At 39.2% G+C, this 20,425-nt stretch overlaps 1 protein-coding gene across 4 annotated transcripts in view; it reads left to right on the top strand.

Moving 5' to 3' along the window:
- The first annotated feature begins 4,236 nt into the window (after positions 1-4,236).
- The window catches only part of hhat (hedgehog acyltransferase), a 153,952-nt gene continuing 137,763 nt past the window's right edge, over positions 4,237-20,425 (top strand). The window contains exons 1-2 of one of the 4 annotated variants that reach the window (XM_052011849.1): positions 4,237-4,968; positions 18,965-19,032. In XM_052011849.1, coding sequence (XP_051867809.1) covers positions 4,839-4,968; positions 18,965-19,032 — 198 coding nt within the window. In that variant the 5' untranslated portion in view covers positions 4,237-4,838. The remainder of the gene's footprint in view (positions 4,969-18,964; positions 19,033-20,425) is intronic. The other 3 variants (XM_052011848.1, XM_052011850.1, XM_052011851.1) reach the window with 3 other exon arrangements.

Here is a 20,425-nt window from a genome sequence, read left to right as displayed (position 1 = left end):
CTTCTTTTGTAATGTGGATATGTTCCAATACATCTGGTTTGGGCTGTTTTTGCTAATAATGGTGCTATGTAAATGGAAATTATTGTTGTATTTTGCTTTAGGAATAACCATCTTTGAGAGGTTGAGTACCACTATTCATTTTCCTTAATTCCTTAGCCTTCATGATCTTCTGCATTGTAATAATAGCAAATGCTGGATTTTGATGGAACATCAGTGTAAAGTTTGGTCAGGAGTTAGGTACATAAACCTAATAATGTTGTCATGACATTACTGCTCTTGCCCATGTTGGTAGAAGTTACGTGGCCAGTGGGTGTCGTCAAAGTAATCCTTGTGGGTTATACTCATCTGATAGGTCAGTTGGTGACAGGAAATTGTGAACTATTCATCACTCATCCAAGTTGTTGTGGTGAAAAGGGTTAAGCTCCTTTGAATACTCTTGCAGGTGCATTAATTCAGGTGAAAGGTCATGAGCCAAACTGCTCAGTGCAAAGTACCAAGCCTTTGGCCTGCACTTGATGCACAGCAGGGGAACTCAGCGGGTCAGGCAGCATCTGTGGAGGGAAATGGACAGTCGCTGTTTCATATTGAAACACTCCATCTGGACTTGAAGCAAAATTATTGAAATGGCTGGTTAGGTTTCTGGCGAATGGTCATCTCCAAGATGTTAATATAAATGATTATATCTATATTTGTTATATATCAAGAACATATCCTTGGTTCCATCCTCTTGCCTGTATATATGGTATCCTGTGGCAAAACAGTCCAAAACACAGCGACAATTTCCTCATGCGTGCTGATGATTGCCAGCTTTTCCATACCACCACTCCCTTTGACCATTCCACTGATTTTAAATTGCCTAACTGTTTGTCTGCCATGTAGTACTGGATGAACAGACATTCCTCCAATCATGTATTATTTAGACCGTGGAATAGAACCTGCTATTGGCGATAAGCTCTCTGCACTCATTGCTATCCTACTTGAATAGTTATAGACTTATCTTTTGCAGATTCATTGCTATCAACCCATGCTTGCACGCTATTTTTGATCCTCAATGGCAAGGCCTTGTGCTGGGGGAGATGTCATGTCATGATGTGGCATGGGGGAGGCAGGACAAACTTTGTGAATAAACCACTGTAAAGAACTAACATTCCCAACCCCTTGTCGTTGTTTTCAAATCAATCCATGGCATCTGTAATTTCCTTCTGCCTGACAACCTTTAGACATTTCCATGCTCCTCTAATTCTGACCTCTGGCTTCTCCCTGATTTTTAATTGCTCCACCGTTGATGGTCACAACTTCAGCTGCCAGGGCCTCAGCTCTGGAATTTCCTCCTTAATCCCCTCTGCTCCTTTACCTCTATTTTAATTTGTCAACATCATCTTTGACCAAGCTTTTGGTCACATGTGGTTAGCCATCATTTTTTGTGCAAAAATGCTTCTCTGCCCTGGGCTGTTTTTGCTGTTAATGGTGCTATAAAAATGGAATTGTTTGTTGTATTTTGCTTCAGGAATAACCACCTTTGAGAAGTTGAGCAAGTATCAGAAATTCTTTGGTCTTTGTGGCCACCTGCTGGCCAGTTACTGAAAGTGAAACAACTGGTCAGAAGGTAAAAATGTCATTTGGTATGAAAAGTAATAGGCCAGAACTAGCTGCCAGTAGCAAACCACACACGCCTGACATTAACATGTATGTTAATTACAGACTTACCTCTTACTTTTATTAACACTAGCAGAAGCTATCCTAATCCAAAAAGGTAATGCCCTACAACATACCAGCAGGGTTTTGCACAACATCAAAATGAAGATGTCCCAGCTTAGTGAAGCTGCAACACAGTGATGCTAAACAGCAAAAAAAAAGCATGCATTAGAAAGAACTAAAGAACCTCACAACCAATAAATCATACTGAAGCTCCACAGTCCTGCCATGTATAGTTGTGAATGCTGTTGGAAAATTAAACAGCTAACGGACAAAGAGGCTCCAAGAACATTCGCATCCTCAGGGAATGTAGAACCCTCTGAGTTCTAATGAAAAGGCTGAAGCATTCACAATCATGTACAGCCAGTACTGCTGAAGAGATGATCCGTTGAGGCTTCCTCCTGATATCCCCACATTCCAGAAGCCATTGTTTAGCCAATTTGATTCATTCCATGTGATATCAAGAAGTGATTGAGAGTAGTGAATAGAGCAAAAACGACAGGACTAGACCAAATACCCACAATAGTATTGACGATTTGTGCTTCAGACCTAGCTGCTCCTCTAGCCAAGGTGTTCCAGTACACTGACAATACTGGCATCTACCCAATAGTGTGGAAATTGCCCAGATATGTCCTATTTCATAAAAAAGCAGGACAAAATCAATCTGACCAACTACCACTCAATCAGTCTACTCTCATTGATTAACAATAGGGTGGAAGTCTTTGTCAAGACTATTATTAAGTAGCAACTATTCACCAATAACTTAGTCAGTGATGCCCAGCTTGGATTTTGCCTTGGCTCCAGACCTCAACACAGCCTTGGTGCAAAATGGACCAAAGTGCTAAACTCTAGCGGTGAGGTGAGAGTGACTATCCTTGACATTAAGGCAGCATTTTACTGAGGGCAGGATTGAAGTGCCCTGGTAAAAGTGAAGTCAGTGGGCATCAAAGAGGAAACGTTCCAGAAGTTTGAGTGAGGACCAGTGGAACTTTGTTCTGACTGAGAGGAAAGAATTTTTTTAATCTCTTTCCACAGATGCAGCCTGCCCTGCTGAGTGTTCCCTATCAAGGATTTTAGTTGATCATAGAATTCAAAATAATTAAAAAAAAACAAAACAATTAATAAAAATGTTACTAATTAATATGTTAACATTTGAAAGCATTGTGTTCTTAAAACATTTTTAAAAATCTCAACTAATTCAAAACTTTCTTCCTCTTAGGGATCGAAGATGACTGACTTCCACACCAGATGAAAGATTCTTGTCTGTGAATTTTGTCCATGGGGTAGACATTGCCTATCACCTACTACATGGTCTGAACAAGTGAAGTTCTGATCCAATGGTAGGGAGGTCCAGGACAAATGATCACCAAGCTCTGCTGCATTGAATTAGTATGCAGATGGGCATGAAAACACATGCAAACTTTCAGCATGTACAGATACATTCTCACCACTGCTGCACAGACCCAGCACCCACACAACATGGACACATGTATCTACTAAGTGCATACAGATACATTCTGTTTGTACACACAAAGTACTTAAATGTCAAGGAAAACATTGCCTTTGTGCACAACGCTTGTCCTTTACAGCAGCTCATCTACATTCAGATGAATGGGTTTGATGATTATCCTGGCAGATTTTCCAGTGCAAATTTTCTGGGTTATTGCAACAAATTCATGCTCTGCCATTGGACTCCAAAGAGAACTGAAAGTCACAGCACTACTGCGAAACCACGAGGGGAGCTTAGCCAGTAAGTTTCTGATTTCAGTGTCCATATGGGACTACAAACTCAGATGCTTACAAGGGTGAATGATGGAAATTCAGCGCAGAACTATTGCTTGGCAAGTTCCGGCTCAATGGAAAATTGCAATATTCTTAAGTCTGCACTGGTGGATGGCAGCAAGATGGTGGGTTGGCGGACTCAATTATTTTCTAGACCAGGAAATTAAAAGCACAATTTTCACTTAGCAAGTAAAATCTTAAATGGCGAAAAAGATTGGAACATATACGTGAGAATAATGTCAAAGCTGAAGTACTATTAGCACTGAAAAATCAACATGCTTTTTATTATTTTCACAATTAGTTTTGAAATAATAGCAAAGAAATAATAATGCATGAATGTTAGATTATTTTTTGGCAGATAGAGAGGTTGCTAAGTAGTATTTATCGCTTAATGTTATTGTAAACTCATCTACATGCATATTTTTCAGGATATTTTACAGCAGGAATAGGTCGTGTGTTACTGGGGGTTGAAAGCTGTCCAAGTGCACGATACTTCAATATATGCACAGTATATTTATTTTCATTTTTCACACTACATTTCATTTGTACATAATGCATCGTGGGTTTAGTGTATATAACCACCAATGAATCTGTACTCTCTGAAGTTCTTGATTGTTCACTGATTTCTGAGGATTACCCTGGAAAAGGTCGCTATAAAGTGGAGGTGCAAGCATCCCCCACAGCAACTTAATGAATTCCACATTTCACTGCACACATCACACTGTTAGTTAGGTATAATGACGCTAAATGGTTAACTATTCACAGCAGGAAACTCCGGAAGTTGTGGAGGATGTTAGGGAATGGCTGAGACGGATCCAGAATTTGTGCATCCATTTCTGACAAAGAAAATAATTTTACCCCCTTAGATTTGGAATAATGAGTTCTGGTGAAAATACAGTGGCTATAGGGTCATAAAGATATTTTTGCAGTGTTCCGGCCCTTTGGTTGTGCTGCATTATAATATATAAAGTTGCAAGGTCACGGCTCGATTACGTTAGGTAATTAAATCAACATTATCAAAACGCTGAGCTTTGGAACAAATTCAAGTAAGGCGACCGGAATGCAGGAGAACTTTCCAGGAAGGTAGCAAGTTTCCCTCCAGAACCTAATATCGGCTGGAACAACCGGTTTGCAATGGTGCAGCCGTACTGAGGTTTCGGAAAGAAACGTTGCCCGATGAATGCACGCACGCATTGAGCAGCCAGGACGGAGCCCGGAGCCCGGAGCCGGCCCGGGGAGCGAGGAGGAGCGGCGCCTGCGCGCTCCGGGGATCACCGCTAACTTCCAGTGTGCGCTCGGTGTCCTTTGCAGTTGCCCGTCTGTTTCTCAACGTGAGCGGTGCTCCCCCACCTCCCAGAACGATGCGCTGCAGCGGAGCGGCTGGACGATCGCAGAGCGCACCCCTGCCGACCTGTGAGCTCGCCCTCTACCTCGCCGTCACCGTTGGATTCCACTTGTACTCCTTCTACCAAGTGTTCAAAGTCTCCAGAAGTAAGGGCGCTTCCTGTCCCTGCGGAAGGATGCAAAACGCTCCATGTTATTAGCTTATACACTACATGAAATAAGTTGCAGACATTGCTTTGTCTCCCCATGAATCTGTAGGACTAGAAGTAGCATCAAAACACTATGAAGGAAAGGGGAAAGATTGAATTAAAGGCCTGGGAATTTGAAATAACAACAGAAAATGCTGTAAATACACAAATCGGCCAAATTCCATAAAAAGTAATTTGGGAAGGCACAATACTCAGAATTTCTCCTCTTATGTCTGCTGACTCGTGTTTCCAATCAATTGAAAATAAAAGGCATGAACACAGTTACTTTTAGATACTATGTGAAGGGAGATAAAAGGGGAATGGCGGAGGTTTTGTTTTAACTTGCCATACCATTCGCTACCAATGAGAGGGGAAAAACCTCGTATTTATACATTGGGCGTGCACAATGCTTGAAACTAATTAATTAATTCTGAAGTGTTTTGAAGGTAAATGTAACACATAATCAGTATGGCATCGCTTCAGCAAAATATTTAAATAAGTGAGCCAGCAAGGATGCAGATAAGACTTTCAAATTGAAGGCACTGATACATACATGTTGAAGACATTTCAAAACCTGAAATGCCCATACAGTTGAGAAAGCATTGTCAACTATCACTGCAGAAGAATTCAAGGTGAAGAAAGATGGGGTAGTGACAAGATGTTTGAATGAGTCATCCACTAAAACAAGTTTTGGCACTGATAAACTGATCAGGTTGCCTAAAGTTCTCTAATTGTTCACAGGAAGTGGATATTGCTGGTAATTTTTGTCAACGTCTAATTGCCCCTGAACTAAGGGTGCATTTACAATCAAACATACTGGTGAGTTTGAAGTCACATATGGGCCAGAGTAAGGGCAGTGGATTCCTTTCCTGAAGGATTCCAGTGAACATTGAGTTTTTATGAGAATCCAGTAGAGTCATAGAAAGATTGTTTCAAGGTCATGAGGACTGAGACTAATGTTTCTTTAAAACAAATCCACATTTATTTGATTCCCCCACCAGTCATTATGAATTTAAACTTTGGATTAGTTGTCTACAATTCTGGTTGCTAATGCAGTAACTGAACCCAAATGCCACTTTACCCCAAAGCAAAGTGACAATGTGCAGCCAGTTGTCGCTCCAGGCACGATTGATTGAAAGAATAGCACCACAAACATATTTGCTTCTTTTATTGGATTACTGGTGCACTAAATGAATAATATGCCACGTGTAGATGCTTCTAATGCAAGGGATGAGGAATATTGCTCTGATTAGATTTTAATAAAGCTCTACTATGCATGTGGCTATTCTGAACTTGACTTATCAGTGCTTGATGCAAATACCTGGATATCTGAAAGGAGACAGGATTCCATTTCTAAGTGCTGATGTCATTTTTAATGATGTAAATACATAATAAGGAAATCAGAATTTTAGGTAGTTTTTAAATATTATTTAGAGAGCTAGAATACTGTTGACCACCATTTATGTAGTATTTTTACATGAAACATGTAGGTTTTGTATGACATGACTTTAATAGGACTTTTGCATATTATATGCCATTTTGAAAACAGCCATACCTTGTACTTTTTTTTCCAAGTTGTGTATCTATATGTTTTTTATTCTGCTTTATGTCTCTTAAGGATATTAATAGTATTGTGGTAATAACATTTAATGAATAATTTCAGTAAATAAATTCTGTGAAACAGGACTGCAAGCACTATAAATAATAGTGAATGTACATTTTCATTATAGATTGCAGATAGGATCTCCGCTATCTTGTGATCCTGTTAATGTTTCCTATTTATTTCAGAAGTTTAATTTAAACAAAAGATATCCGCAAGTATGTTCTGAAATGTCTTTGGGAATGTTTTACAGGCCTGTTGTCAAACATGAATCTGCCACTTTCAATTGAACCAGGCCTAACAGTTTATTGAAGAGTTCCAATTCCCATTGTCCTGTGTGAACTTTCTGATACATCCCTGAATGTAAGATCATGCCCATTATTCTAGGCATCCATTGCCCTTACACCCTAATGAAATTATTCCTCCCATCTACCCTTTCAAATCCTTTAGCCAACTTAAGTTTCTCAATTAGATCTCTCCTTTATGTATAAAAGGGAGCTAAAGGTTTAACTTGCCATTTTAGTTTTGTTATTCAATCTTCTTCAGTGGTACAAGTTCAAAATTGTTAGTGTTTAGTTGTGTCTTAAATTTGATGGAAGTATATATAATTTTTAAAATTGTATTTATGTGCAGTTGTTATTATTCCCAGTTCTGTATCGATCTGCATTTAGTATTACTCCCAGTGCAAACTTTCATCTATACATTAATGACAAATTGTGCAGTGTAATTCTGAAATGCATCACTAGAGGGCAGACTTTGGATGCATTCTGGAATTTCAGTGTGATTTTTACTTTTTTCATTAATTGGCTGGATTAATGTTTGTCAGTGTTTGTTTCAGGATTGCTTCATTTCTCAGATGTTTTTTCCCTTTTTCCCCCCAAAAGGAACTTTTTTATTCAATGGACTGGTACCTATTTCTTCTGCATTCTTTTTTTGTTCTGCTCCTCTCTCAACCACTTTCCCCTGTCATTCCAGGTTAAAAGATGTATTTAATACTGCGTTGCATTTGTTTGTGTGTTAGTTGAAGTATAGCTGGAGGCAGCACTCATGGTTATTACAGTATCATTGGCTGAAAATGTTTTGTTTCTATCAATTATTAGTTATTTTTACAGGCTGAAGAGAAAATGAAGCCCAGATATTGTTGCGTACATTAAGGCTATTCCTGTGGAACAAATGGGTGGTTTAATGTTAAATCCATGCTGACTAAATTATTACTGCCATTCTCTCCAGCTATCTGGACATATTGATCTACTTCCTTCAGGTTGACTAGTGGTTTAAATCGACCAGGAAGCTTCTTGGGAAGGGGCCAATCCATTTCCTTCAATTACATCCATGGCAGGGGACTGTTTGTATTATATTTGGCAACTATATATGTTGGACAAATGCTATTTGAACCATGAATTGCTAATCATCTGTATGTAGTTATGAGAAATATCTGTACTGTGTGCTATGCTTGTGTCTTTTCCCATGTGCTGCAGTTGTATGGAGTAATGGAGACACAACGTGCATTTACTGGTTGCAGTAAAGAAAGTGAGCAGGTTTTTTTGTAACTTAATTGTATAACCACTGCAATCCTGCAGAATAGATACTAAATTAGAATAACTGAAGTTGGGAAATGTGGCAAGTTGTCTGTTGTTATATTTAATAGTAGATTGCAAGACTGATCAAGCAGACAAATGGTGGATGACATTTTAATTTGGAGAACAGTGAAATGATATTCTTCCTATTAAGGTGTCAGGGAAGGCAATGTAGACCAAATAACACATTTCCAAAGGATTTGCAAGAAGACATGGACCTGGATGCACAAGAAAGTAGAAGCAGGATTAGGTTACCAGGCCCCTCAAGCCTGCCCTACTGTTCAGTATGACCATGGTTGATCTATACAGGCCTTAACTCCTGTTCTAGTTCCCCATAACCCTGAATTCTTCCACCTTTCAAATATTTATCCATCTCCACCTCAAATATATCTAATGATCTGGCCTCCACCATGCTTGGGGCAGAGAATTCCAGAGATTCATTACCCTCAGGCACTTGAATTGGCAAGGCATAGAAGATACAGACCTAATGCGGGCAAATGGGATTAGTGCAGATGGGCAAAAAAAAAGGTCAGCATGGACCTGGTGGGCTGAAGGGCCTGATTCTGTGCTGTTCAATACCATGATTCCCTTGATAGGACAGCTCTGTCATCCCAGGAATTAGCCTGATGAACTGCTTCCAATGTTACTTTATCCTTTTTAGGTAAGGGGACCAAAACTGTCCACAGTATTCCAGTTGTGGCCTCACCAACACCCTGTACAACTCTAACAAAGTCTCCCTATTCTTCAATAAAGCTGAAATGCCACTTGATTTACTTTTCATAAAACTGTGTTGACTAGATTTGACTATATCCCACTTTTCTAAATGAAGAGTTATTTCCTATTTGATCATTGACTCTGTTTTTACAGTGGAGAAAGACATAAATACTGTATTACAACAGAGGAGGTGCTGGTCATCTTAAAACCAGACATGGATAAATCTCTGAGGGCTGATTAGGTATATCAAAAAACACTGTGGGACGCTAGAGAAGAAATTGTGGGAGCCCTGGTTGAGATGTGTGTATCATCGTTAGCCACAGGTGAGGTGCCAGAGGATTGGAGGGTGGCTAATGTTCCTTTATTTAAAAAGGGCTGCATGGAACTATAGAGCAGTAAACCTAACATTTATGGTAGGTAAGTAACTGGAGGGTATTCTGATAATATGCACTTGGAAAGATGGGGGTTAATTAGGGATAGTCAGCATGGCTCTGTGCATGGGAGATCATGTCTCACGAATTTTGAAGAAGTAACCAAGAAGGTCCAAGAGGGTGGGGTGGTATATGTAGTCTATATGGACTCCAGTAAGGCCTTTGATAAGGAGACACAAAAGACTGCAGATGCTGGAATCTGGAGCATCAGTTCTGCATGGTAGGCTTCTATGGAAAGTAAGATCACATGGGATCCAGGGAGAGCTAGCTAATTGGATACATAGTTGGCTTGATGGCAGAGGGTGACGGTGGAAGGTTGCTTTTCGAACTGGAGGCCCATGACTAGTAGTGTGCCTTGGGTTGGTGCTGGACCCATTTTAATTTGTCATCTATATCAACGATTTGGATAGTTAGTAAGTTTGCAGTTGACACTAAAATAGCTGGCATCGCAGAAGGTGAGGATGGTTATCAAGAATTACAGTGGGATCTTGATCAGCTGGGTAAGTGGGCCAAGGAATGGCAAATGGAGTTAAGTGTGAGGTGTTGCATTTTGGAAAGACAACTCAGGATAGGATTTTCACAGTGAATGTTGGGGCCCTGGGGAGTATTGAAGAACAGAGGGACCTAGGAGTACAAGTACATTGTTCCCTAAAAGTGGTGTCACAGGTAGATGGGATGGGGAAGAAGGCTCTTGGCACACTGGCCTTCATAAATCAGGGCACTGAGTATAGGAATTAGGATGTTATGTTGCTGTTGTACAAGATGTTGGTGAGGCTCCATTTGAAGTACTGTGTTCTGTTTTGGTCACTTTGCTCTAGGAAAGACGCCATTAAGTTGGGAAAAGTGCAGAAAAGATCTATGAGGATGTTGCCAGGACTCGAGGGACTGAGTTATACAGAGAACTTAAGCAGGCTTAGACTTTATTCATTGGAGAATGGGGGTGCAGTGACCTTGTAGAGGTGTATAATATCATGAGGGCTATAGACTGGGTGAATGTGCACAGTCTTTTTCCCATGGCCGGGGAATCAGGAACTAGAGGGTATAGATTTAAGGTGAGGAGAGAGATTTAATAGGAACCAAGGAGGCAACTTTTTTACCCAGTGGGTGGTCTATATACAGAATGACCTGCCAGAGGAAGTGATTGAGGCAAGTATATTAACAACATTTAAAAGGCACTTGGACAGGTACATGGATAGGAAAGATTTAGAGGAATATGGGCCAAATGCAGGCAAATGGGACTAGCTTAAGATGGGCATCTTGGTTGGCATGAACCAAATGGACCAAAGGGTCTGCTTCCATGCTGTATGACCTTGACTCTAGCATCTTGGCAGTAATAGATGTTAAGTTGGAGCAAAAAGGCAAACTGCTAAAGGAACTCAGTGGGTCAAGCAACATCTATGGAGGCAAAGGGATGATTGGTATTTCGGGTTTGAGACCCTGCACATTCCCGATGCAGGGTTTTGTCCTGAAATGTCGATTATCCCTTTGCCTCCACAGATGCTGCCTGACCCACTGAGTTCCTCCAGCAGTTTGTTTTTCTTCTTGCTCCAGATTCCAGCATCTGCAGTCTCTTGTGTCTCCATAGATGTTGACCTAATTGGCCTATAGTTGCCTGCCTTCTAGAGGCATAGAGTTGCACAGCACTAAAACAAGTGCTTCAGTCCAGCTCATTGATCCCAACTAAGGTGTCTTCCTGCGTTAGTCCTGTTTGTCTGCATTTGGCCCATTTCCCTCTAAGCCTTTCTTACCCAGGAACCTGTCCAAATGTCTTTTAAATGTTGTAATTGTACCTGCCTCTGCCACTTCCTCTGGCAGCTCATTCCATATTCCCACCATCCTCTATGTGGTGGAAAAACTTGCCCCTCAGGTCCTCTTTAAATCTTTTCCCTCTCACCTTAAATCTATGCCCTCTAGTTTTAGACTCTCCTACTCTGGGAAAAGGATTGTGACCATCCACGTTATCATGATTTTATAAACCTCTTGAAGGTCACCCCTCAGCTGCATTGGCTCCAGTAAAGACAGCCCCAGCCTGTCCAGCCTTAGCCTGTCTTCCTCTGTTTTTGGACAAGGGAGTCACATTTATTGGTTTCCAATCTTCTATTGCCCTCTCAGAATTTAGCGAGTTTTGAAAAAAATTCAATCAATGGGTCCACGATCTCTGCAGCCACTTCCTTTAAAATCCTTGGGAGTCGATCACTGTCTCTTGGCAATTTGTCTGCCTTTAGCCCATGAGTTTCTCTGATACTTGTCCCTTGTGATTGGGATTTTTATGTATTCCTCCTTGTTATTTGAAATGAGCCTATCTGTTATCTAAGGGATATTTGCAAAGTCCTTTACGGTGCAGACAGATGCAAAAAAAAATTGATTTCACATATACCATTTCTTTGTTTCCTGTTACTAATTCACCAGCCTTATTCCCTAGAGCTTCCACACTTAGCCATCGGCTTCCTATTATATATCCTTAGAAACTCTTACTGTTTGTTTTGGTATTACATGCGAGCTTTCTCTCAAAATCAATTTTCTCCCTTCATATGAGCCTTTTAGTTTTTTGCTGCTGGATTCCCAGTACTCTGGGAATACTGAGTCAATTCCCTTATTTGTTAACCACAAATTTTGCCTCTTTCTCATGGAATCCCTCTTTCTAATTGGAATAATATCCAGCTACGTGTTATGGACCTGCCACTGTTCACGCACTGACCTATCTCCTAGCTTATTTTCATAGTTCACCATAGGCAACTCCAGCTTCATACCATTATTGTTTAAGTAAAGACGGTGGTTTGGTCATGTGGTATTCACCCTCAAACTGCATCTGGGATTCTATGATATTGTGGTCACTACCTCTTAAGGGACCATTGACCACAAAATCTCTTATTGATACTTTCTCATTACTCATGACTAAATCTAAAATAGCCTGTTCCTGGGTAGGTTCCTTATCATACTGCTCTAAGAAACAATCCCTGATGCTTTCTGCACATTCTTCTATGATACCCTTGTTAATTTGGTTCGTCCACTCAATATGTAGATTAAAATCTCCCATTACAATTGTAGTTCCCTTCAAACATGCTGTAGGTATTTCCCCATTTATGCTCAGCTCTTTCAAGAGGTCACTTTTTGGGGGCCTATAGACTACTCCCATCTGTCTATTCATTCCTCTGCTCTTCATGATTTCAACTCAAACCAATTCTACATTATTACTCACTGCCTCTATTATCACAACTCAACACCACTCTGATACTTTCCTCGATTAACAGCACGAACCCGCCTCATTTCTGTCTGGCCAATTCTTTTGGAATTTACAACCCTGGGATATTGAGCACCAGGTTCTGGTCACCCTGCAATAATGTACCCATAACAGCTATTATATAACATTCATCAAGTGCTGTCTGCTATGTGCATTCAAATTAAGACTGTTAAGCTTTTTTTAAAATAGTTTTTCTAACTCTGGATTTACTCTGTGCTGAATACTTTTCTGTCCCAGCCTGGCACACTTTGCATGTTAATTTCCCCCTTGCAGTCCTGCGCCACCGCTCTCTCATTTCCTCATGATTTATTAAGCATCTCACTCATGGAGCCTTCCCCGTCCCCTCCCCCTACTATTTCGTTTAGAGCCCTGTCTAGAACTCTATTGGCCCCAGCATGATTCAGGTGAAACCCATCCCAACGGAATAGCCCTCTCTCAGTACTGGTGCTGGTACTGAGAGGGGGCTATTCCGTTGGGATGGGTTTGCTTTAAACCACACATTTACCTCTCTAATCCTATTTATCCTCTGTTACGTGGCTCGGGTGATAATCCAGGACCATCACACGTGCATAAATCCTTGAAGTGTTATTTGTTATTGGTTTATTATTGTCACTTGTACTGAGGTACAGTGAAAAACTTGTCTTGCATACCGTTCGAACAGATTAATTCATTACACAGTGCAGTTACATTGAGTTAGTACAGAGTGCATTGAGGTAGTACAGGTAAAAACAATAACAGTACAGAGCAAAGTGTCACAGCTACAGAGGAAGTGCAGTGCAATAAGGTGCAAGGTCACAACAAGGTAGATCATGAGGTCAGAGTCCATCTCATTGTATAAGGGAATTGTTCAATAGTCTTATCACAGTGGCTAGAAGCTTTGATGCTTAATGCTTTAATGCTTTGAATGCACACGGAATATGACACATTGATTTAAAGTTTAACTCTTGACAAAAAACTGGCAGCCAATGCTTTATTTTAAGTAATGCTCCTGGTATTAATAATTCAAAATTATCCTTAAAATATTATAAGTGTAAAATACTATAGATGTTGAAAATCTGAAATCTGGTTGGAAGCACTTAACAGATCAGGCAGCTTCTGCAGAGAATAGAAACATTTAGGATTGACTACCCACTTTCAGCAGAATATTATACAGAGTTTTATATTTCCCTATTCTCACTTAATACACTTATTTAGAATCAGCTCGGGATAGAAAATTGTCAAATCTTAATTTATGGATGTATTAGAAGAGTCATGGATAACATTTCTATATTTTGTAAGGCAACACTTTAAAAGCATCATGAATGTTGTACTTTTTCAGTGTTACAGCTTCTCAATAACGGCAAGATTTAAAATACCTTTCAGAGTACAATCTCACTACAGAGAGCACTGGAAATCCTTTCACACTTGGCTTTAAAGATTTTCTGCGCAGCAACATTTGGTTAACACCATATTATCTTCTAAGAGTTTAATTCAGTATGACATTTTCAAATGATTTTTACATTTAAATGTACCCTGAAAATCCAGTGATTAATTGAAGGTCACATTTTGCTGTAAAAAAGACATCTCTGACAGATTATTTGCTAAACTTGTTCACTAAGCAGGTGGCTGAACACCTCTGTATACAGTAAACTTATTCTAGAGTTTAAAATAGTAAAACCTTAGTTTGAATCAAGTCAGAGTGAATTAATGGAAACACCTGTATTTTCTGTGGATGATGAACAGGCCCAGTACTTTGTTTTATTTTCTTGATGACATCTGTTGATTTTGTTGCAGGTCACCTCCAGGTCAGCTGCATGTTTGGCTTGTTAAACTAAAGATCCTTGTGATTTGATTGTATGTATTTCAGTAATTTTTGGGTAAATTTGCCATTGGTAGTTTGTCAAAAGCATTTTTCTCAAAGAAGAGTGAGGATGTTCTACCTGATGTCTTGGGAATACATTTCTCAACCATTATCACTGAAAGCATATTATCTAGCATTACGACTTTGCTGTTTGTTGGTTCATGCTGATTGTAAATTAGTCAACTTTCAAGGACACAAGAAAATAGGAACAGAAGTAGGCTAGCTGGCCCCTCAAACTTGCCTCACTATTCAAATGAACGTGGCTGATCAGCCTTAGGCCTCAACTCCTCTTCTGTGTCTGTTTCCCCTTGTTCCTTAATTCCCTGGACTTTGAAAAGCTTAATTAAAGTGAAGGTAGATACCTCTAAAGATCTAGGTTTCATGCAGTCAGGGCAGAAAATTCCAGAGATTCACCACCCTCTGCAAGGAGATATTTCTGTGCACCCTGGTTTTAAATGATGACCCTTTAATCTTGTAACTATGTCTCCTTGTTTAAGATGCTTCCAATGACTGAAACATCTCAACGTTTATCCTGTCATATCTGCATGGGACCCTGTATACTTTGATGAGATCACCCCTCATTCTTCTAAACTCCAAAGAGTACAGTTCCAACTTTTTTGGCCTCTTTTGATTAGACAGCCCTCTCATCCCAGGAACTAGCCTGTGAATCCCTTTTGGACTGCCTCCAGTGCTACTATATCTTTTGTTTTAAATGAGGAGAACAAAATTGTGCATTGTACTCCAAGTGTAGCCTTGCCAACTCCCTTTACAATTGTAACAATACTCTATTTCTTAACTCCAACCCCCCTGCAATAAAGGTCAATTCAGTATAGCATTTGTTTTCTTAACCGCATGCTGAATGTCCGCTAACCTTTTGCGTATGAAGCACAAAAAAAACCCTACATGTTGTAATCTTGAAAAATACTTGATTCGTTTTATGAACTGTGGGATTTTTGAAGTTGTGAAAGACATTACATAAATGCAACACACAAAGCACTGGAGGAACTCAACAGGTCAAGCTGCGTTGATGGAGGGAGAGACCCTTTATCTGGGCATGCCCAAATGCATGTCTTTTTCTTTGTTTTCACCATTACTGTAACTGTAAATATTCCAAATGACAGACAGAAAAATACATTGCGTAGAATGTCAATGCTCTCTGCCACAGAATTTTGGAGCATATATTCTTACCCTTAATTACCTGACTTCCACTGAATAGAGGCAAGGCACTTCCCTACAGCATGGAAAGAAAATTATACAAATAAATGCTTTAAAAAAAAATTGGATTTATTTAACATATACACATATGCAACTTGTTTGTTTTTTTTTGCTCTCACCGGGTCTTAGTCATGGACAATTATTATTAAAACATTATGATATGTAATTTTGAACAAATAATTATTATTATCATATTAGTCATTTATTGCCTTCAGAAATTAAATTTGTTTGTTGCTTTGACCCATGTTATGCTATTGAACTTCAAAGAAACAACCTCAATTCTTTTCTAAATAATAATTTCACAACACCTTGTAAAGCTTCATTCTCAATCCACTTGTTCACATTACTAAATAGCTTGTGGTGTGGCATAAGTTAAGTGGTCTATTTACCTTTTCAACTAGGGATCCGAGTTGGATGGGCTAAATCATTTTCAAAAATGATAGTTCTAATGATCATATATTATCCAGCACAGGAGATTTTCTAAATATTTAATTCCATGGTGAATTGCTGTTTAGAGAACTGACAGTCTGCTCACCTTTGAATTTTCATGTACTGTGAATTCATGAGATGCATGTCAAGAATTTCTTCACACCTCTTGCTCTCCAGCCATCTGTGTTTTGCCTACTAAGATTTTTGTTGTACTTCCGATGTGTTGATGTTTTCCTTTATATATCACCTGTGGACAATTTGTATTTAAATAATAATTAAGCCTATTTTTCCTTAATGCCCTACTAAAGCTGTTTTAAGGTTAGTTCAGACAAATTGCTCCTTTTAGGAGCAACATCTACAGTTGAATATTTATTGTGGAAAAAGTTTGATAATAAACTTGGGTAATGACTATAGGTTTCTTCCTGCTTTAGCAGATGGTGGTGTTTCCTTCCAGAAGTGCAACTTTCAGAAGACCTGTAAAGCATTCACAATGATGGCCAACTTTATAGCAACATGATGGATATTTAGCAGCTTGGCTTCAGAGACATTCTCTGAATGCTTAGGCTCCTGAACAAAGAATAAGGAGCTGAAATCAACATTTATAATAATTTTAATGAAAGGGTGATATTTAAGATGTTGCGCCATATCAGTTTCACCAGAGTTAACTACCAATGATGCCAAGAGAAAGATGTAGGAAAATTTGTTATCTGATGAATTTGTTTAAGTAGTATTGGGGGGGAGGGGGGGGTCTTGCATAATGAGTTTAATTTTTTTGACATTTCAAATGTAATGTGGTAAGCAAAACATTTAACCAAATTGCTTAGTGCAAACAGCAGCAGTGATCAGGAACAGCTGTTTGATAAACAGGCTGTCAGAGGAAGTTTAAATTCCACAAAATAGTATCATGTGTTATGAAAGTGTTGTATGAAGATAAATTGATATATTAGGTTTGAATCAAAACTTTGGTTAAATTTGAGGTTATAGTAACTAATAAATTTCCATATTAATAAATTTCCCATATTCACTTAGATTAAATAATATAGTGTAAAGATGGTAGAAATTTGCCCCATTGATGTGAGACCTTCGTCAAATATTTCTTCAAGAACAGAATAAAATAACTTATTTTTGAGTATTGTATTTTTGCTAATGCATATATGAGTTCATAATATCAAACTGCATATCTGCAAGTGCAGTAAACATTTTACAATTCACAAGTGAAAGTCTACAGAGGTAATTAAGCTAACCAACTCGATTCTCAGCCTGTTACCCCCTGTTACCCTGTGGTCTTTTAATATGCCCATACCAGGCTTGAAAACTTGGTTAACACTATTGGCAATGTCTACTTACATTGATCACTTTAGAATAAGAATATCAACCAATGTTTCAGTGTGGCTATCATGGATTTTGTGATAGAATATCAGTAAGGCTATCAGCATCACTGTGATAATGGAGTAAACTGGGTACAACCTTTTAGGATCTGCAGGCATTTAACAATTAGGCCGGTAGTTTACTGTTGGAGCCAGTATAAATGGAGCTGCCTAATGATGTTTCATAGAACATAGAACAGTACAGCACAGAACAGGCCCTTTGGCGCACAGTGTTGTGCCGACGTAGCTAATCCCTCCTACCTACAGAATGCCCATATCCCCTCCATTTTCCTCTCATTCATGTGTTCATCCAAGCCCCTCTTAAAAGCCCCCAATGAATTTGCCTCCTCTACCCTCTCAGGCAACGCATTCCAGGCATCCACCACTCTCTCAGTAAAAAACGTTGCCCTCACATCCGTTCTGAAACTACCCCCTCTCACTTTAAGTGCAAGCCCTCTGGTATTTGATTGTTCGAAAATGGGAAGAAGATACTGCTTGTTCACCCTATCTATGCCCCTCATAATTTTATACACTTCCAACAGATCACCCCTCAGCCTCTGCTGCTCCAGAGAAAAGAGCCCAAGTTTGTCCAGCCTCTCCTGATAGCACATGCCCTCCAATGCAGGTAGCATCCTAGTAAATCTCCTCTGCACCCTCTCTAAAGCCTCGACATCCTTCCCACAGTGAGGTGACCAGAATTGCATGCAATACTCTAAATGCGGCCTAACCAGAGTTCTATAGATATGCACCATAACTTCTTGACTCCTATACTCAGTACCTTGATTAATGAAAGCAAGCATTCCATAAGCCACCTTAACCACCCTATCTACTTGTGTAGCCACTTTCATTGAACCATGGACTTGCATCCCAGGGTCTCTCTGCTCTTCAACACTGTTGAAGGTCTTGCCCTTTAGAGTGTACTGCCTCTTGTAAAGATCGGTCAGGATCTTGAATGGTGGCACAGGGTCAAAGGGCTAGATGGTCTCCTCCTGCTCCTAATTTTTATGCTCTTCATTTTACTTTACCTTTTCTGTTACTGCATTTCATATATTCACTGAATTCCCCTTTCAATGATTTAATCTTTGCTTTAATATTTGTGGGAAATTATTTATGTTCTGAAGTCTAAGTTCTTCATCAGGCCCTTGTTACTGCCGAGGCAACAGCAGAAACCATCCTTTGCTATTTGATACTTATGAAGAATTTTTTCCGTCTTAAATGGGGATGCTTTGCTTCACCTCCAAAGTGGATCCATTCCTTCCAAATGCACTACTTGTCACTTGTTTGATCTGCTTATTACTAAGAAGTAGATCAAGCACTGACTCAGTGATCTAATACTTTTCAAATGAACTATTATCTATTATTGTCTCTGCATTTCAGATATATCGACTACAACAAAAAAAACTTGAGCAGTTAAATTTATTTATATTCACATCGTTCTTTATTTCATGCTATTCATTGAAATCCTAGTCAGGAAACACATTTTATAATTAGCCTGGAGTTTTCTCACATTGGTTTATTAACATGTATTTTATTTCTAACAGTTTATGAGAAAGACCTTGACTCTGAATTTGGATTTGAAAAGGGATTCTTCATTTGGGGTTTTAAGAAGGTAATTGGATCCAGTTAATAATTACGTTGGCTTGTCTTTGCAGAAACTTGGTATTTATAACCGTTCTGATTGTTTCTTAACCTATACTAACAAAAGTGGGATACTCAAAACTCACAAATACACATTGGTTTATATAAAAGTATCGTTCAATAATATTATTTTAGTATCATTAAGACTGATTTTATGTTGTCACTTGTGGCTTAGGTTTGGCATGCATGTCTTTGAGTCTGAACATTGTGGGTTTAAGCCCTACTCCAGAGATTTGAGCATTGACTTAAGGATGACTATTCAGTGCTGAGAGACTTTTGCACCACTGCAGCTGCTGTCATTTAGATGAAAGGCCCCATGTTCTCTCTCTGGTGATAATAAGAAAGTCCTTGTTATTTTGAGGAAGAGCAGATGAGTTCAGCCCAGTGGCATAACCAATGTTTATGCCTCAACCAACATTATCTGCACCTTGGGACTTAAGTGTGGTCACTGTTGCAGCAGCTAAAGAAGCATCTCTTTGGTGCTTTAGAAATGCCAGTTTAAGTTGCTCTTTATCTGTGCTTTGGATTTAACTTTATCTCATGCACCAGGCTTGATTTGCTCTATAACATTAACTTACCAAAGCACAGAAAATAATGGTATAAAGCGGAAAGAAACTAGTAGAGGTGAAAAGGTGGACATTCTCTTCTGAATTTCCAGAATTAGAAAATGCATTTCTCTTTCTACAGAGAAAGCCCATACTGGGGCAAAAGGATTTAAAAAAGATTAGGCAAGATGTCAGATGCACGTATTCAGATGGAATGTGAGAGAAATCTATACATGCTAATAAAAAGAGGAACTAATCGGTATATGCTAGATGGATTCATCAACAGCAAACACAGACATTCACTTTGTGCCATTAATTAAGGAAATGTATTGTAAGATGTTACCAGAGAAGGAATCGACCATTGATGGACACTGAGCCTAAAGAGAAGTATTCAGGGGGATGACCAAGCTTTGAGTCAATGAAATGGGTTTTGAGGTGGAGAAGGAAGTGGTGGAGTATGCAATGTAGGAAGTTGAAGGCACATATATCTAGTGGGACCAGGGGTTGGAAAATATTGTGAATAAAAATTTAAAAAATAGGAATTGATGGAAAAACTTGTGGATATTCCCTAGGTGAGACCATAGATAAAGAGACAGGTTAAAAAATATTTTTCTTCCATTGATTCCATTGAAGCTCCTACTAAAATCTATCTCTGGGAAGTTTCAAGTAATTCCTGGCTCACATTAATTCCATTCATTTGCAGAATTAGTGCCTAATTGACCCTGTGCTCCCAGTATAACAAATGCAGTGGTGGAGGGAGGAAACCAAATGGGTCAATATACAGTATTTATTCTCAGCAGTTATCCAATAAGTGCTGGT

Source organism: Pristis pectinata, chromosome 3, assembly GCF_009764475.1.
Source record: "Pristis pectinata isolate sPriPec2 chromosome 3, sPriPec2.1.pri, whole genome shotgun sequence".
Classification (NCBI taxonomy): domain Eukaryota; kingdom Metazoa; phylum Chordata; class Chondrichthyes; order Rhinopristiformes; family Pristidae; genus Pristis; species Pristis pectinata.
Note: the sequence above shows the minus strand (reverse complement) of the source record. Positions and strands in the feature narration are given on the sequence as shown.